At 36.4% G+C, this 15,352-nt stretch overlaps 1 protein-coding gene and 1 non-coding gene across 2 annotated transcripts; both read left to right on the forward strand.

Annotated features, from left to right (window-relative positions):
* The first annotated feature begins 239 nt into the window (after window positions 1–239).
* LOC134790417 (transcription factor sox-3-like) lies at window positions 240–2,059 on the forward strand. Its single transcript, XM_063761184.1, has one exon. It carries the CDS (start codon window positions 680–682, stop codon window positions 1,415–1,417), a length of 738 nt encoding a protein of 245 aa, XP_063617254.1. The 5' UTR covers window positions 240–679; the 3' UTR covers window positions 1,418–2,059.
* A 9,270-nt stretch (window positions 2,060–11,329) lies between these two features.
* Window positions 11,330–11,402, forward strand: Trnaa-agc (transfer RNA alanine (anticodon AGC)). The gene has a single exon. It is a non-coding gene; the product is annotated as a tRNA-Ala (tRNA).
* The last annotated feature ends 3,950 nt before the right edge of the window (window positions 11,403–15,352 follow it).

Consider the following 15,352-nt stretch of genomic DNA (forward strand, 5'->3'; position numbering starts at 1 on the left):
ATTAGGTTTCCTCATGTTACACCGTGTATATTAACCAAATTCTCTTTTAACTTATGAGTTAAGTACCTATATAATTGACATTTTACAATATCTAGATTCTCAAATTCAAAACTTATTAGGTACATATGTACTTACATCAAATTTAAAACGTGCTAATTAAAAAATAAAATATTGCGACAGTATCATTATTGTAGAAAAGAAAATAAGGTTGAAAGAATCCAAAAAAGCATTGAATACACCTGATTCGGGCAAGTTTTGTCATATTTTTCATTCCAAAAGAAATGTCTAAAATAGCCCATTATTGTACCAGTTATATGATGCATTGAGCGCCGAGCCCGCGACAGATCCAAACAGCTGTACGCTTGTTCCAAGCTACGGTACAGGGTGTTGTTGGACAGAGGGGGACAAATATAAGTAAAATTGCTTATAGTGAGCAGGACGGACACAAGTGTCGAGGAGGGGCGCAGGCTTTACACGCGGGCCCTCTATTGGCAGCGGTCACGCCGCCCCAGGCCGCGCCCCCCTCGCGCCGATAACCACGCGAGCTCCTCGCTATCCCGCCAGTCTATCGCTCGACTTCGACGCGACACATTCACCTGCTCTTAGTGTTATTCACCGCATTGTGCCATAAATCACTTTACAATCAATGCTTTAAAGTTTTCGACACTTGGAGATAATCATGTCGACTTTAAGCCATCACCCTTACGCGTTCTCCATGCATCCGGGCATGCTGCCGGAGTACCCAAGTGCACCGCAGCCGCTGCCAGCCTCCTCGCCGCAGTCCGAGGGGCACATCAAGAGGCCGATGAACGCGTTCATGGTCTGGTCCAGACTTCAGCGCCGACAGATAGCCAAGGATAATCCGAAGATGCACAACTCCGAGATTTCTAAACGGCTCGGCGCGGAGTGGAAGCTGTTGTCAGAAATGCAGAAGAGGCCGTTCATTGACGAGGCTAAAAGGCTGCGAGCTCTGCACATGAAGGAGCATCCGGATTACAAGTACAGGCCGCGCAGGAAGCCCAAGCCCCCGACCTCCGGAGGAGCGCCTGGCGCAGGAGCGTTCCCCAGCTTCCCACTGCCATATTTCGCAGGCCCAGCACCGGGTGTTGGACATTTAGATTCGCTGTCATACCCTGCGATGTCGCCATACTTCCCACATCAGTTGGATCATCTTCAGTTCTCCAAACTGATGGCGCCGACGGCGGAAAAATTGCCGACGGTGTCATCTTCCGCCGCTGCTGTAGTGTCCTCATTCTATTCGTCGCTGTACACGACGCCGACGGGTCCGCCGAAACCGTTCTCATCTCCCCTGTTCCCGCAGTACGGCGCTCCATCATCACCGGTTTCGCCCGCCACGCCGACGCAGCACAGCCCCCACGACGACCAGCTCCGGCGGCCAGTCTCCGTCATATATTGAAGACCAACTTGCCTGCCTTGAAGAACATCTTCCAGGTCGGCAGTGTAGTTATAAGTGTTACAAACTGTGAGGCCATATGCGCGTACTTTATTTATTAAATAGTTACTAGAGAATTGTAAAGAGTGCGTCTCATATCAAGTGCTTGTACATATTATGTTGAGGAGGTATGATAGCTTAGGCTCTAACGAATAGAGTATCGAATTGTGTTAACTGTGATTTTTGTTTTCGATGGGTCTTTAAATGTTTAAGGTAAAGTAGCGCCGGAGTTATGTGAAGTGAGATTGGTACCAAAAAGAGATTATTTTCTATAAATGTCGCGACATTTAGCTGAATAGTTAAGACTGGTTCCAGATTTGTTTCGTAGTCTTCTCGCGTCGGCTTGTTGAGTTTACTTGTTTCCCGTGTATCGATCAAGACTTTAGCCTTACTTTAAATTGCTGTGTAATTTATTTATTGATCCTAGCATACTAGGTGTTAGCCTGTCTACGATAAGCCGCCTGGCTAAGAAAGGTATTAGTGCATCCCAAATGTAAATATTAGTGTTTAATTATAATTCGATGTCAGTACCAACGATGTATTATAGTATGAGGAAAAAACTTTGTTAATGCCATAAAAATAAACTAAATTGTTTTTATTTTAAAATTTATTTTTCTTCCATGCCATACAACCCTTACAATAAAAAGTATCAACCTAATAACTATCTTCAAAACAATGAAGTGAATTTCGAAAACTTAATATGTACAACAATTTTAATTTTAATAATTACCTACTAAATGTAATAATAGGTATCCTTATGTCATACTTATACTTTAATAATTATTAAGTTTAAGAAATTCACTTAGGTAATACCGTGCTTTTAAATTTGCGTTATTTTTATTAACCTATTTTTTACATATAAGTAACTAGTAAAACCTACTTCCAAGAAACACCCCTCTTTCTCCCGTTATTAATGATCTAAAGAGGAAATAGATCGACACTTAACTTTATCTGGTGATAAATTAATGAAAATTATGTTAAAACAGAGTAGGAGTTTTAAGTGAGAGTTAATGTGACCGTTTGGGGCATGTCATGTCAAGTTGTTACACATTTACTGTGTGGGACTGTTATATGCGCTTTAATTATTTTTATCAGTGCCGTAAAACCACCCAATTATATACTTAACAAATAACTTTGGGAACAAAACAAATTATAAATGATTATTTAATATAGAGAAATATAAATAGTTTATTCATGTCAAAAATATACAGATAAAAAAGAGGAACAAGAAACAAACTTACATATAACATTACAAAGCGTAACATTACATTTACATGACACATATTAGCCACGAAATGGTCCCGACTCGATCAACATGGTGTTAGCCCGGACGGGCCAACGCTGATCTTCCGTCGACATCTAAGGTGGTGGTACTAGTGCTTGACATGCGAATACCCAAAAGATGACACCCTGCTGTCACCTCTATTGACAAAGACTGAAGTGACGGGACTGCGTCGAGCACCAGTACCACCAACTTCAGTTTATAATTCACCCAATTATAGTTCAGTACCACAACTATGGTTTACAAGTTCAATAAGTATCAATAACAATGTTCTTTTAGTTTTGTTCAAGTCAACTAAATTTTTATAAATTATTTTGCCGTAGAACTACGACATGCAAATAATAGTTAGGTACATCTGAACGAAGAAATTTGTGTTCATTTTGGATTTGTTGGGAGCTTTTGGACTATAATTAGGTTGTTTTACGGCACTAGCTTTTTTATGAATACATACGTACTTACAAAGTTTGTAAATTTACCAAAATGCAATTATAGTTAGCAAGTGAATTAAACAGATCTTTAGCGTCGTCTTATTTCGGCCGTTAGACTTCGCTAGATGTCGCCACTAGTAACTTCTGATTATTCTAGAATATTTCTTTTTTCTTATGAATCTTAACCGTAATAGTTAATTCCTTACGCAATAGGTACTTACGGAAAACATAACAACATACTTAATGATTAGCTAATTAGTGGCCTAAGTAAAAGCAAACATCTTGGCCGTTAACTCTTCCGCACAGGCAATTTTTTGTCACTAAGGACTTTTTTCGTGAATAAGTACATAATTGAATATCAATAATAAAGCTAAGTACATAGGTAGGTCTGTGTCTGTGTCTGTTCAATGTCTATGTTTGTTCCTGTCTCATTAGTAAAGAACAGGGGCAAAACAATAGGTCACCAATCATGTACCTATTAAATAAAACTTTCTGTTTCGTTTTTTTATCTTTATATTTTTTATATCTTTGTGAAATAGGGTCCTGACTAGTCAAATTAGTTTCTTTATCCGTCAAAAACACTAGTTACTATGGAATTAACATGAAAAACAGAACAAGTGACGTCACGGTCAAGTTACCTACTCTTTACAGTTCTATTCGATTTAAGGATAAATAGAAATTGTGTCAAAATTTTTGTACTATCTACGTTTTTCTAATAATTTTCTGATGCATTATTTTGTGCCAGGTGTGATTTTTTTTTTTTTAGGCAACAAACAGTCTTGTACAAAAATAATATAATAATATTATATGTGTTAATAGACCTTGAGTGACCTTAATAAAACAATAATAATAAGAATTTATTAATAATTTATTAGGTATTAATAATTTATTTAAAATACAATCAACATCCCTATTCCATAATAGATATTCTCATTTGTGTACTCTTAAATTCTGGGCATAAGCAGGCTTGGCTAGAAACTCTATAAAATAATAATGCAGCGCCAAAAAAAAACTAATGAACATTAAAAAATTCTTTAAATCTAGTTACCTACTTTAGGTACCTAAACCCTAAACAGAATAGACGATCGATAGCTAAGTTGGGGGCTGTCCCCGTTGGCGGCGAACACGGATTTCAATTTAATAATTACGGACCCCATTCAGTTGGGGGCGTTTTTCGATTCGATTGTTTTATCCCATTCTTCCGTAGCTTTCGCGAGAGGGCCAGGAGATGAGCGGGAATGGAGGATTAAATTTATTTATAGGTCATTTTATATGGTTTACTTTAGATATATCCATGTCTGTACTTTAATAAAAAAAATCATGTAAAAATATATGGGCCACTTATAAAATAAAACAACTAAAACTAAACCTAACTAAAAAATAAAAATACCTAACACCTACTTTTTAAGCCTAGGCAAGGTGCCCATCACGCAACCCACGCAGGCAGCATTCCCGCGTTGTATAGCGATAGCGATCCTTTGCGCGAGAAAGCTGCCTGCGCGAGAGTCCCCTGTTGTTAGTTTAGATTTTTAGATTGTAGCTTACTATGTTGTTTAGTGTGTAGTAAATAGTGTTCGAATCTAGTCTTGAGATTTATAGAAAGTAACTTACATAGACGTTGTCGTATATGTCAGTGTTGACTCTGTCAGTGACTCGTGGTACGGGTACTAGACTAGTAGGGTGGTTTTACGGTGCCTACCCGTGTAGGTACTTTAGGATACACTTAGGTATCCTATTTTTATAATGATTTCTGGTACCAAAACCATCCATGGTAATACAATTTATCAACAACTGTTTATTTCATATAACAGTAAACTCTCGCGTTTTGTACACATATTTAATTACACAAACGGGTCTACCGCGATATAATTTCATTGTTTTTACCATAAATTCCGACGTTTCAGCTGAGTTGCACCAGCTGAGGTCACGGAAAAACTGAAGTCCCAGCAAATGTCAACGGAGATATTAAATAAAACAACACACCCCCCTCCGAAAACCCGAAATCAAACATTTTTAAAAACTAATTTCGGGTAATTCAGTGTTGTTTTATTTATATCTCCGTTGACATTTGCCGGGACGTCAGTCTTTCCGTGACCACAGCTGGTTTAACTCAGCTGAAACGTCGGAATTTAAGGTAAAAACAATGAAATTATATCGCGGTAGACCCGTTTGTGTAATTAAATATTATTTCATCTCGTTAACTAACCTGTCTTATAAGTACCTACCCGTGAAGAGTTTTCCATCGCTTCTGGCAGACTCGCTGATTGTGTGGCCTCATTTAAAAGGAACTCAACGACTTTTGAATTAATTATTAGTTGGGTAGGTCATTGTTTGGAGTTACGATTTGGACCCTTTGTTGGATTTATGAAGTGGATTTATCTGTTTTAAAGTCGGGATTATTTGTCAAATTTATTCATTATGGTATTCATGAGTCTGAAGCGGTAGGCTGAGTGGTAATATTATGACCTAGTTACTGAAGGTACTCGTTCCAATTTTTGAGTAGATTTTCTTCTTCTCGTGTCGAAGGTTTCAGACTGTACGGGACCAGAAGAATAAATTTCGAATTATTTATCCTCCAAATGTAGGACGCAGTCGTGTTTTTAGATAACGACTTCGTATTATTAGATTGCCCAATTCGAAATAAAATAATTAACAAAGAACGAAAAAATACCGGTTTCGTTTCTCATGTTATTGTCACTGTGACAGGGTACGGTATTGAAATTAAATTCCTTCTGTTTTTCTAAAGTTATTCTGCCGTGCAATACTTAAACAACAGTAAGTGCAAAAAGTGAGTTTCGAGAAAAACGCAAAAAAATCCTTTCAAACCGTTTTTTCTTTGTGGTCTCGATGATTATTTACAAATGCTTGAATGTCAAAATATAGCATGGAATACATAAAATACGAATACGTGAACAATTTTTTATTTTAACAATTATTGAATAAATTATTGCTATTTTTCAAAATTTTACAGTTTTACTGTACCCTCGGAAAGAAGTAAAAACACAATAAATGCAGAATAAAGAGCAGTAAAAAAGCGGATTACTGTAAACAACCCTCGTACGCTAATAGCTACTTGAATGAATTGCAAGCTAAATATTTATAACTATTTACTGTATTTTACTTAGTACATATATATATTGATTGAGTTCTTCGAGATCCCAACACGTCGTGGTACAAATAAGGTATGTTTATAAAAATACACGAATATATATTAAAAAAATCACATCAATCATAAAAAAAAAAATAAGTATCTCTTACTATGTAGTTGGAATTAGTAGTAGTAACACGTAGAGTACCTATCATAAAAATCAGACTTTTTTTCATGGCACTCAATATTTATAATCAATTCCTACAGATTAATATAATCTAACTTGTGACTATGTCACATACAAATTCAATAAAATGAGATCTTTATATTCCCGTCTACATGCTGTAGTCTAGACTTACTTTCTATACAACATCGCAGGTATGAACGAGATTTTAGAAAGTTATGCACATGCTAGCGAATATGTCAGTGTCAAAGTCGTGGTAAGGCTACTGAATAAAAATACTAGACTAGTAATAAAAAGCTTTCACATACATTTATACAAGAATATCCATTATTACAAAAAAATGAAAATTGAACGACTCTGTTCCAATTGAATATGATTTAAATTTCATCGAACTGAATAAGTGTTATAGGTAGGGTCTTGGGCCTTAAGAGGATAGGGGATTATGAAGGACCGTGTTTGACAACTTGTAGGACGATCGTCATCACCGCATTTTATCAATGGTATCGATTATTACATTTTTGTCCTACAATGTGGTTAATCTATCTAAATGAAACGACACTTGAAAGCTAGTTAAATCTCTTAGGTCTCAGGCAGTAAGTATGTACATTTGAAAATGGCGAAACGACAGTTTAAATCACAGTAAGTGAGCTTAGTTTGCTGCATTTTAATTAGTAATTATGCTGAAAAATCAATAACATTTCAAACACAGTACAAACATTTTAGAATATTTATATTGTACTGCATTTTAAACAGTTTTTGGCGTAAGTATTAACTTCTCTTTACTTGTTAATATAGGATTAACGTGAGACCTTTACTGTATTTTAATCAGTAAAGTCTCAAAATTCACAGCCGACAACTTTATTACTGCAGTTTAGTTAGTTTTACCTCAATAATTTACTAAATTCTTCTGATTTACTGTACATGGATGCTTCGATTTTTATATGTTCCCATTATCATAATCGCACGTGGACTACATACATGTGTGCGTCTTGACATGGTGGTCCAAGATCAAGAAAAAACAAAAAATCGCAATAGTAGCACTTACTGTTGTTTAAGTACTGCACGGCAGTATAAGTGACTGTAGATACTTTTGAAGTGTAGTCTGTTCTGCTACTAATGATTATGGCTGTATATTTAGTAGAACCATTAATATAGAGGTATGAGACTTATTTACATATGTATTTATGAGCATAAGGGAGACTTTTTCTCATATTCAACACCTATAATATGTGTAAGTGAATAATAAAAACTATGTATCTAAAATGTCTAGACATATTATATCGAGATGCAAATTCGAACAAATAACAATTTCAAAACATATACATACTTAAAACAAAAGAAACTATAAATATACCAAATACCAAATACATAGCAAATGCAAATGTATATTTATTACACAACAATATATTTCTAAACAAAACGAAAATTATTCTTCAAGAAAAAAAATTGTATTTTTCTAAAATCGGATTTATGTAAAGAAAAAATAAACTTACTTACATATATATAAAAAAGAAATATCTACCTATTCGCTTACCAAAACATATATTTTCAATAACAACACTCATCTCAAGAAACCCTCAAACATACGTAGCTACAGAATACAACCCTAGTTACACTAATTTATTCAACTCCGTAATATCGCCATTTTTCGATACTCGTGGACCTTTTCAATTATTTGCCAATACCTGTTACCTGTATAAGTACAAGTCCTGGAGTATACCTGATTCCGATTGCTTGCCAGGAGTAAGTGGATCGGTTGCTAAAATCCTAATGGGGCGGTAAAATATAAAGATAGGTATGTAGTTTATTTTTCAAGTATATATTAAAATGCCTACTTGAAACGAGTCCATACGTTTTGGCGAGTGTTGAAAATTTGTTCCCAAATCCTTTTAGACTTTGGACCTGTTGATTTATCTGTATAGCGTCTTAAAGAAAATCTGTGTCCATTTCTATCGCTCTTGAAATATTCGGGTGACTAATTTTCAAATATTAGCGGTAGCTCCTCATCTCGAGGTCACGTCTTCTCTGGTCATCCGACCTTCCAACTCACAGCAATGGCAACACCCCGCCTCGATTGCCTCCCGTCTGGCCACTGGGATCGAACCCACTCACAATGGTATACATCTAAATAAATAACACGGCCCGCATTGTAATGCCGGGCATACAAAATATATTTTCCCGACAATGCTGGCTCGGAATGGGAAAATGGGACACACTCGGGGCTGGCAACACTACGGGCTTAATTCAAACGCGTTCCATTTTTGAAAATTTGAATACATTGTGTTTCGGGGAGGTTTGACTGGGGTTTTGTGCAGTTTTTTTATCGCATTATTGGAGACGGGTATCGAATGTTTTACGAAGAATGTTATTTACAATTCCTTTTTTAAATACGTTTCAAAATTCGAAAATCAACGAGATGTAATGTAAATTAGCGAAGAATGTTGTCTGCATACGGTGAAGCACCGTTTATATAGCTTGTAAATAATAATTCTGAAAAAAAAAACCCACTGGGCCAAAAACGTTCGAAGAAACCAGCGTATTTTTTATGGAGATAACAAAAGTTAGTTTCTGAAATATTTTCTAAGACTTCATCATACAAATTTTATAAGAATAAGAAGAAGGAAAAAAAGGGTTTAAGAAAGTACGAAAATAAGGCTTTGAAGTCCATTTATTTTATTTATAATGTCTACAGGAAAGTCGGATAACCTTAACTCATACTAAAAAAGTTTTTGATATTAGTTCGAACAAATAACAATTTCAAACAAATAAAATAACGAAACTATAAATATACCAAAAACATATCAAAAGATAAGAAATTACGCTTTAAATAAAAAGTAACTATTGATTCTTGCGACATAGATGGCAGCACGTTGTATTTAAGTACAAAAGAGACATCTAGCGGCCAACAATGGGACATAATGACCGTTCTTTTATACACATATGTCCGTCAAAGCCTATCTATTAATTACGTCAATTACTTTCGACGTTTGACTGACTGAAATTGACTTTTTCATTGAGTTTGTACTTGTTGCTTATTCTTGCAGCAATAAAGCCTATTTTAGCGAATCAATGAGATTTTTTTACAGCTAAAACGACACGAAAATCTATCGCAAACTCTTATTTAGCTCATAACGATTGGAAAAGAACCTTACTAGTTCCGATTTAAGTTCAGATTCGAGTAACAAGCAACCTCAGTGCATTTTTTAGCGATAAACCAAGACAATAGTCGTATAATGGCAGTGTTTCCATAGAAAAGTGACTATAGGTAATTCTCCCGATCAAAACGTCATTTCTTGCCCGGATAGCGTTTGATATTGATAAATGATTCTCAACAATGACTTGTCAAGATTAATTAAAGCCCAAACTGTTGCTTAAATAGTTAGTTAGTTGGGCAATTCAGAACGGGTAGCTTTGTGCGGTTACTCGGTGCCTTTAGAAAAGATACGCCGTTAGGGTTAAGGTATGGAGGACAGTATTCCGACTTACGATAAACTGCATCGAAAGCACAACTAAGATAAAATCCTAATTACAAATACGGGATGTAATCTGTAATTTATTAGTCTGATGGATAATCTGATAAGAAATAAAAGTCACCAAACAGTTTAGGGCCACCCCACACTAGCGTCTCCCGAGCGTCAGCGTCTAGTCAACTCTATGGCTGCTGCTCGACGCAAGTTGGCGCATCTGCGCAGCGACGCCATTTTACATAACGCTGACTAGACGCCGACGCTCAAAAGACGCTAGTGTGGGGACTAACAAATAACATCCCCTATTTGTAATTAGAAATGCCCAAAGTAGGTAATGGGGATGTTCGGATGTCAACTGCATTTGTTGGTGTCGATGTTGCCGCAGACATAGACAGATACAGGTCTATTTCCTTGATAAAACGAGGGACGGAATGAATGTCATAATCACAGCAGTAATGCGGCGGGGATCGTAACCCATTTTATCAAGGAAATTGACAAGAATTGCGGCAGTAATGCAGCTGCAGTGCAGATGACATCCGAACGTCACTTTTAGAGTGGATATGTTTTTTTTTAATCAATCAATCAGTCTATTATGCAATAAAATGACATACAATGATTAAATGACTTCTGTGTATATCTGCGAATTCTCTTGTATGTAAACGAGTCTCTAAGAAATGAGCGTTTTTACCGAGTTGAAATACTGTTCACAATATTGAAATCGTAGTTCTCATATTGGTTTTTTCTTATACAGTTGCATCCTACGGTTTCTATCGATTGTGAGGCATCGGCCTTGTCATTACCGTTTATTAAAACATATTGTATACATATACATTGTATGATGTTACAAAATTGTCTTTATGTTTAGATAAAATTTCAAATTAAGCGTGCTTCAATGCGTTTGTATAAAAGTTATATAAAGCTTTTAAGCAGTGCTTAATTGCAAATATTAAAAGATGGTTGCTGCAATATCTTATAATGAAAATTCAATAAAGCTGAGTAGGTATCTAATGTACTCGTTCGTATTGCAAATGTCCATGAACTGTGAAGTAATTCCCCAAGTTGGTTGGTGGGTAAATCGTCTATTACTTACCTTCTTCCAATAACTGAACACCTTACTAAAAACGATTTTAAATTAATTATGTATCAAGCAGAAACGCTATTAAGCTTATGGTAGATGTCGCTAGAGCCTCTCTAAGGCTCATATAGGGGAGACCGAGGTGAGTTTTGACAGAGGAGAGTTGTGACATAGTCGATCTTTTGGAATCTATTAACTAAAAACTAGATCGCAATAGCGCGCGTTTGTTAGTTCAAGTTACGAGCTAACAAACGCACACTGTTGCGAGCTCGCTAACAGTTATTATTCTCTCGTCTCTTTCTCTCTCACCTCGGTCTCCCCTATGGTAAAAATATTCGCTGCATTGGGTACGGTCTTGGTAGCTCAGATGGCAGAGCACTGGGCTAGCGATCCAGTGGTCGTGGGTTCAAGTTCCACCCAAGACATTTTTCCATTTTTAATTTATTTCTAAACTTAAAAAGATTCTATTTAATATTCACACAATTTTAGTGATCAGAGTGTTTCGTTGTCGTAGCCCAAACGATAGTCATTTGGCTAGGCCCCCTAGGTCTATTACAACTTCAAAGTTGTCCAAGTCCTTAGGTCCTTACGAGCAATTTAGGTACCTACTCTAAGGCTTTTGAAAGCCTCTACACCTACCTACACAATCGATAAATAAATATTTTAAAATTAGAGACGACGTAAAATCTTTACACACATCACGTATTAAGTAGGTACCTACTCAAATAAAATACGTATTTTCCCTTTGTCGAACAGAAAGCGTCGCAAAGACTCTTCGAAATAATTTCCAACGGGCGCACAATATACGTCTTATTTGTGAAATCATTGTGTTCTTTATTTAGCATGTGAGGGTAGGGGAGTAATAATCCAGTACGTGGAAATACTGTTGTGTGGCAGTCAAAGGTTTGAAGAAAATTTTGGATACAAGTATTACACCCCAATCTAGAACAAAGACCGCCTTTTTAGGGTTCCGTACCCAAAGGGTAAAAACGGGACTCATTACTAAGACTCCACTGTCCGTCTGTCCGTCTGTCTGTCACCAGGTTGTATCTCATGAACCGTGATAGCCTAGAAGGTTGAAACTTTCACAGATGATGTATTACATTTCTGTTGCCGCTATAACAACAAATACTAAAAATTACGGAACCCTCGGTGGGCCGGTCCGACTCGCACTTGTTCGGTTTTTATAATATAGGAGATGCTGATGGTAAGCAATTACCATCGCCCGTGGACGTCTGCAGCACTTGAGGGCTTGCAAGTGCGTTGCCGACTTTTAAGATGGGAGTACCCTCTTTTCTTGAAAGTTTAAAGGTCGTATCGGTACGGAAACACCGCGGGTGACAGTCCATTCCAAAGTTTAGCTGTGAGGCAGGAAGTTCCTGAAGAAACGCATAGTTATGGATGAAGAAGAGAGAAAAATAGCCATTGTGGCATATTTAAAGTTAGCTTGAATTTGAAATAGCTTTATTAATTCACGTTATGGCGTTGATTAATGATTACGCTTTGCTTAGGCAAAAATAATTCTTGGAATAACTGGGTGGGGTTTCGTTTTAGTAACCAATATTTTTAATATTATTACATAAAATCGACGCTTATCATGAATAGTGACACAAAACAAAATGAAATGCCATTCGACTTTAAATCTTACCAGTAAAAGATAGAATATTAAATGCAATAGCATTTCATTTTTAGTTGTACCACTGTTCATGATAAGCAACGAAATATCTTTTTCACGACAGTATTTTCTAAGGAATATTCTCTTGAGCAAAGTTTTTAACATAAAATATCAGGACCAACATATTACATGTACTGTAAGCGTGCTCGGTCAAACCAAGCCTATCGCAAACGTCGAAAATCCAAATGTCGTTGTTTGCCACTCTTTCACTCTTGGATATTACATAGATATTATTGCACGCAGACGAAATTTAGATGTTCGATGTTCGCGGTAGGTAGATATTTCATGAAAAGACAAGAGAAGAAGGGAAACCTAGAATTACTTATCGCAGCCAAATAAAAAATAATGCGTCGTATGAGGAAATGAAAAGATTGGCGCAAGACAGAAATGATTGGCGATTACTCGCCAAGAGCAAAGCTTTAAAGTTATGATGATGATGAAGGTGATGATGGTGATGATGATGATGATGAGGATGAGGAGGATGATGCTGATACATGTAAATCTGAAATTAAAAATGTGTATTAACAAATGATTTAAGCTATAAATCACGTAATGTGGGCTTAGTGAGCATTAGCATATTGCGAGTGACGGGACCGGGGTTCGGTCCCGGGAGAGGCAGCGTAACGCAATAAACACTGATGATCGTGTCAGGGGTCGTTGGGGACTTAATGTATTAGAAGCGGGTGGAGATTTTGGAAGCTAATAAGTTAGTAAATTAATATAATAATTAATTATTATCTGCACTAATTCAAATAAAAAAACACAATCAATTTTTGGTAGAATATAAGAAGGATCTAAGTACCTATATGTAAACAATATTTAAAACGTATGTAGATTATTTTGTATAGTATTTACTAACCAAGCAAGCAGTTGAAACATCTGATGATGCATGTGTAGGTATTCAGTAATAAAAATACGGTACCGGTCAAGTGCGAGTCAGACTCGCGTTCCAAGGGTTCCGTACATAAGTCCAACTCACGCTTGACTGCACATTTCTAATAGGTTTTCCTGTCATCTATAGGTAAAGTACTATTTTGTGTATTTTTTTCAAAATTTTAGGCCCAGTAGTTTCAGAGAAAACAGACAGACGCACGAGTGATCCTATAAGGGCTCCGTTTTTCCCTTTTGAGGTACGGAACCCTAAAAAAAAGAAAAACAATTTTTGAACTTGATATTCTTAACATCATTTAGAAATTTGTTCTGACCAGCTTTAATCTTCACCACTTTTCTGTGTCAGAAATTGAATGGGTGAGATATTTTATCTTACTTACTTATTGATTTTCGTTGTTTTTTGAGACTTAATACAATAACAAATGGACTGAATACAAATACGCTGCTATAGGACTTTATAGCCATCAACGGCGATGCGGGAACCCATAAACACACAAGCGCCGCAACAAACATCTACAACAGATGATGTGGCCAATGATGAAGTATTTTGCTGATAACACAAAGCGAGTAAGTAACATTTGTTTTTACACTTAGGTTAAGCAATCGAGGAGGGCCAGTTGAAAGGCAGTTTAAAGAATTCATTATTTAATTGCCATCAAACCGGAACATAACACTGTAATAAAAACCGTTATTAAGCTCCACATTCCGACATCTGAATAGCTACAGATTGACTGTTGGCAAGCACAAGCATTAATAACTTCAATCGAAACGCAAATAATCATTCACACAACACAATACACGTACGTATTACAAGCTGTAAGCGATCGCCACAATCACCCACAAAGGAACCCAATACATTCGTAATAATTACAATTGAGGTTTTTTATTCCACCCATAATACCGCACTCGAAACACATTAACTTTACAAAACGGGAGAAAAGAAAAACAAAATTAATGATGGCGACTAATTTGCAATAAAAATGCCGCATGCGTATGAGAGGGGACAATTATAACAAATTAATAACGCACACACTACCCTTAAAACTCCAGTGGAGATTTGCATTCAATGGTGTTCTCGCTTTTGTTGGTTATTCAACACGTGCCCAAATCAAAAACAACCATAAACTCATCATCTTTAAGCTCCTTTTCTCTTACACCTTCGACTTGTATTTGAACCATTTCAGAATCGCAAACTCCTGAAGGGTCATCTGCTTTCAACATTACAACTTGAGCTTTGCCGCTATTGTTATAAAACTCAGTATCCTTTGCAATGACAATACAAAATCACTTGAATATTAAAAGTCTTGGTAATTATTCAGGAATCCATCCATCATTAATCACAGGCTGGGGTTGCATGGAAAGCCTGTAAAAATGATTGTTGAAAAGATAAATGACAAGACGCGGTGACGTTTATTCGCGATCCACGTGTGCGTTGTCGCTGATATTTATTGCCCCAGTGTCATCAGGGACGCGCTTTGGAATATGTTTTCTGTCGTGGTTTTTATTACACCACACCCCGTTGTATCAATTCTAATCAAAGAAACATGTTTATGGAATTCCCATATGCTTTGCTTTCTTTTCTCAAGTCTTAAACTAATAAAGTTCTGTAATGTATTTATAATAAAGCTTTATACGGTTCAAGAACTTGCATACGATTTTTTGGTTGATCGACCGAATTCATTGTAGATACCTACTCTGTAGTTAGCAATGTATCGATTGAACCGTCTAAATGGGGCTTAATCTAAAATAGACGAGTTCACAAGTCAACAAAACACTTTAGAAAGGTCGAAGTATCGAAGTAACTTCAAC

The sequence above is a fragment of the Cydia splendana genome, chromosome 5 (assembly GCF_910591565.1).
Source record: "Cydia splendana chromosome 5, ilCydSple1.2, whole genome shotgun sequence".
NCBI lineage: Eukaryota > Metazoa > Arthropoda > Insecta > Lepidoptera > Tortricidae > Cydia > Cydia splendana.